This window comes from Entelurus aequoreus, linkage group LG04 (genome assembly GCF_033978785.1).
Source record: "Entelurus aequoreus isolate RoL-2023_Sb linkage group LG04, RoL_Eaeq_v1.1, whole genome shotgun sequence".
NCBI lineage: Eukaryota > Metazoa > Chordata > Actinopteri > Syngnathiformes > Syngnathidae > Entelurus > Entelurus aequoreus.
The window spans coordinates 43,248,067-43,259,252 of NC_084734.1; the positions used below are offsets into that span (position 1 = coordinate 43,248,067).

The window sequence follows — 11,186 nt, forward strand, 5'->3', positions numbered from 1 at the left end:
CACCACGAGCAAAAAGGTCTGTGCTGCGTAGCTGTACAAGTCCATGCTTACCAGCTGCCATGGACGTGTGGGGAGCGGGTGTGACATCATGGTCTCTTTTTGTTGTTCGTGCGCATACTCGTTACACACAGAGCACTGCTGTACATAGTCTTTGACTTCCCCTTGCATGCCGGGCCAGTACAATGTATCGTGGGCATGTCTGTAGCATGCTTCACCACCCACATGATTGTAGTGGATCCTCCTCAGCATTTCCGGACGTATGGCTTTTGTAATGATGACGCGCTGGCTCCTGAAAAGCACGCCATCCTGTGCGCTTATTTAATCTCTGATGGCCCAGTAGTCCCTGATGAGTACGGGGGCCTCCTCTTTGTGTTCTGGCCATCCATGCAGTGCGACTGCCTTGAGCGTTTGGAGACACACATCCTCCTCTGTGTGTGCTCGGATCTGTGCCAAGCGTTGGCTACTGACATTGAGGTAGTCTGCCTGCTGAATGGCCGCTGCGTCACACTGCTCCTGTTGCATGCTGCAGACCATTTCTCGTCGGTACAGTGTGTCTGTTTTCCGTGGCGGGGTGGTGGCTCTACTAAGCGTGTCACTTATGTACATTTCAGGGCCTGGCTTGTACACCACCGTAAGGCAGTAATTCTGAAGTGTCAGGAGCATGCTCTGTAGGCGCTTGGGTGCGCTGAGGAGGGGCTTACTGAAGATGGACACTAAAGGGCGGTGGTCGGTCTCTGCTGTCACATCACCCCGTCCATATAGGTAGTAGTGGAAGCGTTGCCAGGCGAACACGATGCTCAGGCACTCCTTTTCTATCTGTGCGTAGTTTTGTTCCGTCTGGGTCAGGGCGCGGGAGGCAAAAGTGACAGGCTGCCCTTCCTGTAGCAGACAGCAGCCCAGGCCTGTCTGACTGGAGTCGCTCTGTATGGTGACTGGCTTGATGGCGTCATAATAACGTAGGACCGGTACTGCTGTGACCAGTGTCTTCATTTCCTTCATGGCAGCATCATGTTTTGGCAGCCAGTGCCACGTCACGTCTTTGTCTAGCAGCCTCCTCAATGGTTCACATACCTCTGACAGGCGGGGCATAAATCTGGAAAGATAGTTCACAAAGCCAACACACCGCTGGACCCCTTTAGTGTCTGTGGGGTTCGGCATGTCCAGAACCGCCCTGACCTTGTCAGGGTCAGCCTTGAGGCCCTCGGCAGACAGTATGTGGCCGTGGAAACGGACCTCCTTCACTCGGAACTGCAACTTTTTCAGGCTCAGCCTGAGCTTAACTTCTCTGCATCTGTCCATTAGGGAAATTAGGTTTGTGTCATGGTCGCGGTTGGCCTCATCATCCGTATCCCCGTAGCCAACTATGAGGATATCATCGGCTATGGGCTCAATCCCAGTTAATCCAGCTAGGAGCTCATGTTGCTTTCTCTGGTACAGTTCCGGAGCCACTGACACACCAAAGGGGAGCTTCAGCCACCGTTTTCTGCCCCATGGTGTCCAGAACATTGTCATCAGGCTACTTTCCTCATCCAGTCGGCACTGCAGGAATGCATCACGCGCATCCACCAGCGTGAATATACGCGCCTTTGGCAGCTTGTACAACACGTCATCTAAAGTGGGCATGAGGTAGTGGGACCGTTTCAGGGCTCGGTTGAGTAGCTTTGGGTCAATGCATAGTCTCAATTTATCCGTTTTTTTCACTATGACCAGATTGCTGATCCAGTCTGTGGGCTGTGTGACTGTGGTTAAATGTCCATCCTTTTCGTATTGATCGAGCTGTGCTTTAACAGCTGCCTTGAGGGCCACTGGAACATTCCTGGGGGCACACTGCACAGGCGCCACGCTGCTGTCCAGCTCAAAGTGAACATCACCAGGCAGGGACTCAACTGGGCTGGTGAACACGTCGTGGTATGTGTTGATGAGACGCTCTTTGGTCAGGTCTCCCATCCTGCAGTGTTCCACTTTATTTAGCTCCTCAGGAATGGTGAATCGTATCAGACCCAGTCTCTCACATGTCTCCCCTGAAAGCAAGGGCCTCTGGCCTGTACGCACAACCTCAAAGTCCAGCTTGTGTGTTCTGCCCCTAATGACACACTGTGTGCTGTACAACCCCAGCGAGTTCATCCACTCACTGTTGTACAGCTTCAATCTGGTGAGACTCTTCTGAAGAGGCGTTCTGGGCGCCAGTCTCATCTTGTCCTTCATGCTAATCACATTGCAGGTGGCTCCAGAGTCGAGCTGGCACCTCTGGACCCCCTGTTGCAGTGGCAGATTGACAAACCACTTCTTCCCTTGCGTGTTCACAGCTCCCACGCTCTCTGCTGTGTACACATCTCTCTCATCTCCATCAATGTCCTCCTGTTCCCCTGTCGACGGGTCATCCACAGTGTTCAACTGGCGTGCGTGCTGACCCCTCTTCATGCATACTTTGGCAAAATGGTTGGCAGTGCCACAAGAGCGGCAGGATTTACCAAATGCAGGGCACTGGTCTCGCCCACGTTTGCGCCTTGTGCCACAGTACTTGCATTCCACTGTGTCTCTCATGCCCTGGAGCTGTGAACTGATGTTGGTGGGCTCAGATAGCCTACCGGCAGACCTGCGTCCATATCTTTGTCCCCCCTGCGTGGCATTGATGCTCTCTCCAGGCGCAGAGTTGCCCAGTGACATAGTCTTTAATTTATTGTCCATGACCTCGGCTGCACGGCAGATCATGATTGCCTGATCCAATTTGAGATCATCCTCTTCCATTCCTCTTGCTTTAAGTTTCCAAAAACGTACCTCTCGAATGTGACGTTCTTCACGGGGGTAAAGTATCCCTCCAGTGCCTCCAGAATAGCACCGGCATCTTTCTGTTGGTCGGCAGTGAGTCCCAGGTTGTATTTGTAAACATGGAGGCAGTCGTTCCCCATTAGCCATCTCAGTGCCGCTGCTTGGACGGGCTTCTCCTTCTCGTTGAGCCCGGTCGCCAGCAGATAATCCTCAAACTCTGCTCGGAAGTTTTTCCAGTTACCGTGAGTGTCCCCAGCCATCTTCATGGGCTCCGGAGGCGGGATGTTGGAAGCCATTATACCAACGCGGTGCTAAAGCTAACAGGCTAAATGAAACTGCTAAAACTCACCAAAACAAATAAACGCACACTGTCTCAGCAACGGACAGAATGTGGGGCATAATCGGGTCCTGATTGGACTTCTGACACCATGTTATAAGGTGCGGTGCATTATAAAGATGACAAGAGTCCTGCTGTGTCTCAGTACCGTGTATTCAGGCTGCATGCAGGCAGTACAACGGAGGTAAACACACGTGACGCAGGGATATGTTATAGGTGAGGTCACCGTGGCTGCCACAGGGTGGCACAGTATGTCAATACAATCACCCTGTAACACCTACCTCTAGTGTTCAAAACACTATATGCTCAGGTTGAAATATTGAATCTTTGTTACCTACCTCTAGTGTTCATTGTTACCTACCTCTAGTGTTCAAAACACTATATGCTCAGGTTGAAATATTGAATCTTTGTTACCTACCTCTAGTGTTCAAAACTATGCTCAGGCTGAAATATTGCACTTTGTTGTTACTATTCTGTGCTGCTTTTACCTCTGGAGTTCCCATCCTACAATTCAGCCAGAATTTTTTTGGTCCAAATCTATAGATAAATACATTGACATGTGATTTTGTTGTTCTGTTTTTTTTTGCCAGTGCCATAAAGCCACAATGCTTGGGGATTTGGAGTCTTGAATATTAACCGTCAAATCGAATCGTATCGTTCGGAATCGAATCGAATCGGTCTGTAATAAAAGGATATCGTTTTTGAATCGAATCGTAACCTGTGTATCTAGATTCATATCGAATCGTTTATCAGAGAGAGATGTGCAACCCTACTGGTTATTACTACTAACTTACTCTCTAATTATCAAACCTAAAAAAAAATACTGGTATAATACATGTATATATTGTATCTGATGTATTTCTGTTTAAGTTGTAAAAAACAAACAAATATTGCCCAATATAGATATACTGTACGTCAAAAATGCCAAATATCGGCGCCGATAATCGCCCCTTAGCGCATACCTAAGAAATGGGAATAGCGGTGCAATGCAAACAAACATTAATTTCAATTTTTTTTTTTTTTAGGAAAACATAGACATGTACTCTCGTGTGAAGCGGAGGAAATCAATGCGCCGGGGTGGCACGTTCAGTTTGCCAGCGCACCACAAGGTCATGAGTAAAACACAGGAGGAAGAAGAGGAAGGGACGGAAGGTTTGTTTTTATCTGCTTTAGGAGTTTGTGTGGTTTTTACGTATCATTATATTTTACGCCACTTTCAGAATCTCACGAGGATGACGAAGAAGAAGATGGCGATGATGACGATGAGGCGGAGGAAGTCGGGGAGGAAAACGACAGGCCGTACAACCTCAGACAACGCAAGACTGTGCAGAGATATGAGGCACCACCGATTGGTATTAGGCAGAAGTTTAGCTGGATTTATTTGAGTATAGATTTATTTGATTTAAAGCTTGCAACCATGCCATGCCGTCTGCTGTTTTTGTTCTCAGAGCCAGTGAACAGAAAGCAAAGCAACCCCTCACTTTTTGACACCCACAGATCCCCTGCAAGAAGAAGCCATATACGGTCAGTAGAAGTGCATGCTTGGATTGTCATTGTGACATCACACCATGTTGTCTTTCAAATTTTGTTTTGTCTTTTACAGAGTGAAGAAACACGCCATCCATAGCAGCGACACCACTTCATCGTCGGACGAGGAACGCTTTGAAAGGAGGAAGAGCAAAAGCATGACTTGGGCAAGGAACAGGTGATTAGATATGTTTGTTTTTTGTAGGGTTTTAACATACTGTCTGGGTTTCCCCCAGATTAAGGTAGGATGAAGTCTATCTGTGTTGGCCCTGTGATGAGGTGGCGACTTGTCCAGGGTGTACCCCGCCTTCCGCCTGATTGTAGCTGAGATAGGCTCCAGCGCCCCCCGCGACCCCGAAGGGAATAAGCGGTAGAAAATGGATGGATGGATAGAAGTAGTAAAATCAAGAACACACTAGGAGGAAACACAGGCGCACAGAGCTCCTGCTACCAGCAGCCACTACCGCGGTGCAATTTTTTTTTTGGTTGGTTGAAATTGATTTCGAACATGTGTACAGTTTAAATATAATAAATCACATATTTTTCATTTCTCTTTGATAACACGCCAGAAGCAAAGCCTTTTTAATCCTACTGCTTTTCCACATTATAGCAATCACTAACACACTTACTTAGTTTGTAACACAATTTAGGGAAAAAAAGACAATATACCTTTGGTGGTGGGGGCGTGCTGAATATGACAATTATAATTTGCCTAATCTGCGATGATGAACACATTTTTTTATAAAGGCGTAAAAAATGTTTTACATACCAGGGTTTCCCCATGCTAATTGCCACTGCTGTATAGCTGGCATCATGTGTAAAAACTATGCGGTTAAGAGAATTTCAGGACAAGGATTGGCTCTAAGGGCTGGGTGGGTCTGGCTGGAGTACAAAGCGTTACTGTGCGCTTCCCACTGCGGGCGGAGCCTCGTTTTACCACCAAGGCTCCAGACACTCATGTGCGTCTTGCTTACGGTTGAAAAGTTTTTAAATGGCCACATTTTCTGCGCATCACTAGTCAATAGTGCTTGAATAATATAGGCTATATATCCATTCATACAATACATTACTTTAATTTGTTTCTAGGTAAAGAAAAATCCTCATTTTTAAGGTGTGGCGGCTTCAATTTAGCCGTGGCGCCCCGATCGGATACATGTAGGGGAAACCCTGCATACATTTAGAGACACATCTGTATTTAATAATTAGTATTAACTATGGATGTCACAACATCAAAATCTCACCGTACGATATTAGTACCATAGTACAATACTATTGTGGTATATGTCCAAAAAAAAGACTGCCATAGTGTGTAAAATGAAGTGACAGGAATGTTAAAGATAAACACACTTACTGTAATTGAATACTGCTAAAATATTCTAATCATATTTATTACTACAAACAAGTATTTTTAAGTGCAAAGATTTGTGCGGGAACATCCACAGTGTCTCAGCATTTACTTTCTGAGAAGCAGTGTCCTCTACAGTGGATATTTTTTCTGTCAGTTTAGAAAATGCACATTCTCAGAAAAATTAACTCTCATTTCAACTTTCAATAATGTAAATACCTCACAAATTGACGTTAAGCTTCGCTGGCTTCAACATTTTCAGGGTGATGATAGCTTAAATAGTTTCGGTGTGCAGCAAGTGCTTTCTTTCCCTCTGCACGGTGCGCCATGACCGAGTCTGTTTTGGCTTGGAACGCTCGAGATGAACGTGGTGCGTGTTATTACCTCCACCACAGAGGTTATGTTTTCAACAGGGTTTCTTTGTTAGCAACATAACTCAAACAGTTGTTAGGGTTTTGAAAAAAAAATCTCTTATTATTACAAAAAACTACACTCAGCAAGTTTTCATTTGGCACCGTCACACTTCACGCCATTATTGCTAGGATTATGAAACCACAATACAAGCGGTATATACAATACTGCTACAGCCCGAGTAATATCATACATTTGTTTCTTTATATTTTATCGTTTTGCTCTGTTTTTCAATTTTTGCTGCTTATTGTACAATGTACTTTGAGAATTTACCAGGTTTCTTGAGACTTCTCCAATCCTTTAAATGACTATCTTTATTAAAACTGATTAGCAACAATTCTAGCATCTTTCTGATGTTATTGGAGACTGTATCCGTGTTTATAAACTCGCTTACTTCTGTCGTTCCATGAGACACTTTACTTCTGTCGCTCCATTTCTGCGACAAACAGCGGGACCTGCAGCAAGCTTTACGTCACACTTGCTTCGCGTTGCTTCAGCCTTTTTGCTCGTTAATATTTGTACATTGCACATTTTTTAGCTCTCTGTCTGTGGGTGTATCTCAAATACATTAAAGTACGTCCACATCGCAGGTGTGCCACCTCCACTCCAGACAATCCCGTAATTGTTTTAGGTGTGGCGGCTTTAATTTGATGATCAATTACATGTAGGATAAATACTGTACTGTAGAGTAGCCCTCCTTTACCTAAACATGACCCACTGCAGTCCACAATTCCCATGTGTCTTAATTATAACAACTCCAAATTCTGTTTCTCTCTCAGGTGTTTGCCCATGAACTTGTCTGCGGAGGACCTGGCAAGTGGCATACTGCGCGATCGGACAAAAGTTGGAGCCAGCCTGTCAGATGTGGACCCCATGAACCTCGACTCTTCTGTGAGTGTGCAACACCCACAAACTCCCAAATAGTTATACAATGGTTCTCGGGATACGAGTGCCTCAGCTTACAAGTTTTTAGGGATATGAGCGGTCTCTCAGTTAATTGCTTTGATTTAGGTCACGAAGTTACAAGCCAAAACACCCAGTTTTACTCGCTCGCATTAGCTCATGGGTAGGGATGGACATAACTTTGTTTTTATATTGAGAAGGAAGAAAGTGAGTGAAGAACAGTGCTGAGAAGAAATGGACAATATTCATTGACCTATAATCATTCTAATCTACATTTCACACACTTTCTTGTGGTCTAGATAATATGTATTGGATATGCTTTGGTGTAATTTATGCGTAAATGTTGCCCCATAGTCACATTTTTAATCCGTTTTTTTTTGTCTGTCTGCAAATGTAGTATGAAGGCGTTCTTAGATTGTCATAGAGTGGACGTGGAGGGCTTCTTTCGCAAAGTATCAGAATTTATCTTTTGAAAAAAAAAAGGATGTATGTACGTGTGTATATCTCGGATAAGCGGAAGAAGATGGATGTACAGTCGTGGTCAAAAGTTTACATACACTTGTAAAGAACATAATATCATGGCTGTCTTGAGTTTCCAATAATTTCTACAACTCTTATTTTTTGTGATAGAGTGATTGGAGCACATACTTGTTGGTCACAATAAACATTCATGAAGTTTGGTTCTTTTATGAATTTATTATGTGTCTACTGAAAATTTAACCAAATCTGCTGGGTCAAAAGTATACATACAGCAATGTTAATATTTGGTTAAATGTCCCTTGGCAAGTTTCACTGCAATAAGGCGTTTTTGGTAGCTATCCACAAGCTTCTGGCAAGCTTCTGGTTGAATTTTTGACTACTCCTCTTGACAAAATTGGTCCAGTTCAGCTAAATTTGTTGGTTTTCTGACATGGACTTGTTTCTTCAGCATTATCCACACGTTTAAGTCAGGAATTTGGGAAGGCCATTCTAAAACCTTAATTCTAGCCTGATTTAGCCATTACTTTACCACTTTTGAAGTGTGTTTGGGGTCATTGTCCTGTTGGAACACCCAACTGTGCCCAAAACCCAACCTCTGGGCTGATGATTTTAGGTTGTCCTGTAGAATTTGGAGGTAATCCTTTTTTTTCATTGTCATATTTACTCTCTGTAAAGCACCAGTTCCATTGGCAGCAAAACAGGCCCAGAGCATAATATTACCACCACCATGCTTGACGGTAGTTGTGGTGTTCCTGGGATTAAAGGCCTCACCTTTTCTCCTCCAAACATATTGCTGGGTATTGTGGCCAAACAGCTCAATTTTTGTTTCATCTGACCACAGAACTTTCCTCTAGAAGGTCTTATCTTTGTCCATGTAATCAGCAGCAAACTTAAGACAAGCCTTAAGGTGTCGCTTCTGGAGCAAGGGCTTCCTTCTTGCATGGTAGCCAGTCCATGGCGATGCAAAACACGCTTGACTGTGGACACTGACACCTGTGTTCCAGCAGCTTCCAATTCATTGCAAACCTGCTTTTTGGTGGTTCTTGACCAATTTTCTCTCAGCAGCAGTTGATAGATTGAGTTTTCTTCCTGACCGTGGCAGTGACACCACGCACTTTATACTTACGAACAATTGTCTGCACAGTTGCTCTTGAGACCTTAAGCTGCTTTGGAATGGCTCCAAGTGACTTTCCTGACTTGTTCAAGTCAATGATTATTTTTTTCAGATCTGTGCTGAGTTCCTTTGACTTTCCCATTGTCGCGTTTGTAACCGAATCTAATGACTGCATCACATGAGCTCTATTCAAATGGGCTCAGACAAGTCAACAGGTGTCGTCAATCATAATTACTCACATGAAGTTAAGAGGCCATGAAGCTAATTTGATTTGATTATAACTTTTCTACATCACCAAAATTGATAATGTATGTGTACTTTTGACCCATCAGATTTGGTCACATTTTCAGTAGACCCATAATAAATTCATAAAAGAACCCAACATCATGAATGTTTTTTGGGACAAACAAGTATGTGCTCCAATCACTCTATCACAAAAAATAAGAGTTGTAGAAAAGATTGGAAACTCAAGACAGCCATGACATTATGTCCTTCACAAGTGTATGTAAAATGTGTGTGTGTGTGTGTGTGTGTGTGTGTGTGTATACAGGACTGTCTCAGAAAATTAGAATATTGTGATAAAGTTCTTTATTTTCTGTAATGTAATTAACAAAACAAAAATGTCATACATTTTGGATTCATTACATCAACTGAAATATTGCAAGCTTTTAATTATTTTAATATTGCTGATTATGGCATACAGCTTAAGAAAACTCAAAAATCCATCCATCCATCCATCCATCTTCTTCCGCTTATCCGAGGTCGGGTCGCGGGGGCAGCAGCCTAAGCAGGGAAGCCCAGACTTCCCTCTCCCCAGCCACTTCGTCTAGCTCCTCCCGGGGGATCCCGAGGCGTTCCCAGGCCAGCCGGGAGACATAGTCTTCCCAACATGTCCTGGGTCTTCCCCGTGGTCTCCTACCGGTCGGACGTGCCCTAAACACCTCCCTAGGGAGGCGTTCGGGTGGCATCCTGACCAGATGCCCGAACCACCTCATCTGGCTCCTCTCGATGTGGAGGAGCAGCGGCTTTACTTTGAGCTCCCCCCGGATGGCAGAGCTTCTCACCCTATCTCTAAGGGAGAGCCCCGCCACCCGGCGGAGGAAACTCATTTCGGCCGCTTGTACCCGTGATCTTGTTCTTTCGGTCATAACCCAAAGCTCATGACCATAGGTGAGGATGGGAACGTAGATCGACCGGTAAATTGAGAGCTTTGCCTTCCGGCTCAGCTCCTTCTTCACCACAACGGATCGATACAGCGTCCGCATTACAGAAGACGCCGCACCGATCCGCCTGTCGATCTCACGATCCACTCTTCCCTCACTCGTGAACAAGACTCCGAGGTACTTGAACTCCTCCACCTGGGGCAGGGTCTCCCCCGCAACCCGGAGATGGCACTCCACCCTTTTCCAGGCGAGAACCATGGACTCGGACTTGGAGGTGCTGATTCTCATCCCAGTCGTTTCACACTCAGCTGAGAACCGATCCAGTGAGAGCTGAAGATCCTGGCCAGATGAAGCCATCAGGACCACATCGTCTGCAAAAAGCAGAGACATAATCCTGCAGCCACCAAACCAGATCCCCTCAACGCCTTGACTGCGCCTAGAAATTCCGTCCATAAAAGTTATGAACAGAATCGGTGACAAAGGGCAGCCTTGGCGGAGTCCAACCCTCACTGGAAACGTGTCCGACTTACTGCCAGCAATGCGGACCAAGCTCTGACACTGATCATACAGGGAGCGGACTGCCACAATCAGACAGTCCGATACCCCATACTTTCTGAGCACTCCCCACAGGACTTCCCGAGGGACACGGTCGAATGCCTTCTCCAAGTCCACAAAACACATGTAGACTGGTTGGGCAAACTCCCATGCACCCTCAAGGACCCTGCCGAGAGTATAGAGCTGGTCCACAGTTCCACAACCAGGACGAAAACCACACTGTTCCTCCTGAATCCGAGGTTCAACTATCCGGCGTAGCCTCCTCTCCAGTACACCTGAATAGACCTTACCGGGAAGTCTGAGGAGTGTGATCCCACGATAGTTAGAACACACCCTCCGGTTCCCCTTCTTAAAGAGAGGAACCACCACCCCGGTCTGCCAATCCAGAGGTACCGCCCCCGATGTCCACGCGATGCTGCAGAGTCTTGTCAACCAAGACAGCCCCACAGCATCCAGAGCCTTAAGGAACTCCGGGCGGATCTCATCCACCCCCGGGGCCTTGCCACCGAGGAGCTTTTTAACTACCTCAGCAACCTCAGCCCCAGAAATAGGAGAGCCCACCACAGATTCCCCAGGCACTGA

General features: G+C 45.8%; 1 protein-coding gene across 4 annotated transcripts in view; it reads left to right on the forward strand.

Moving 5' to 3' along the window:
• atad2b (ATPase family AAA domain containing 2B) overlaps nt 1-11,186 on the forward strand; it is a 152,732-nt gene that overhangs the window by 28,598 nt on the left and 112,948 nt on the right. For all 4 annotated transcript variants that reach the window (XM_062044939.1, XM_062044940.1, XM_062044942.1 and 1 more), the window contains exons 6-10: nt 4,132-4,258; nt 4,327-4,458; nt 4,555-4,630; nt 4,710-4,811; nt 7,169-7,280. In XM_062044939.1, coding sequence (XP_061900923.1) covers nt 4,132-4,258; nt 4,327-4,458; nt 4,555-4,630; nt 4,710-4,811; nt 7,169-7,280 — 549 coding nt within the window. The remainder of the gene's footprint in view (nt 1-4,131; nt 4,259-4,326; nt 4,459-4,554; nt 4,631-4,709; nt 4,812-7,168; nt 7,281-11,186) is intronic.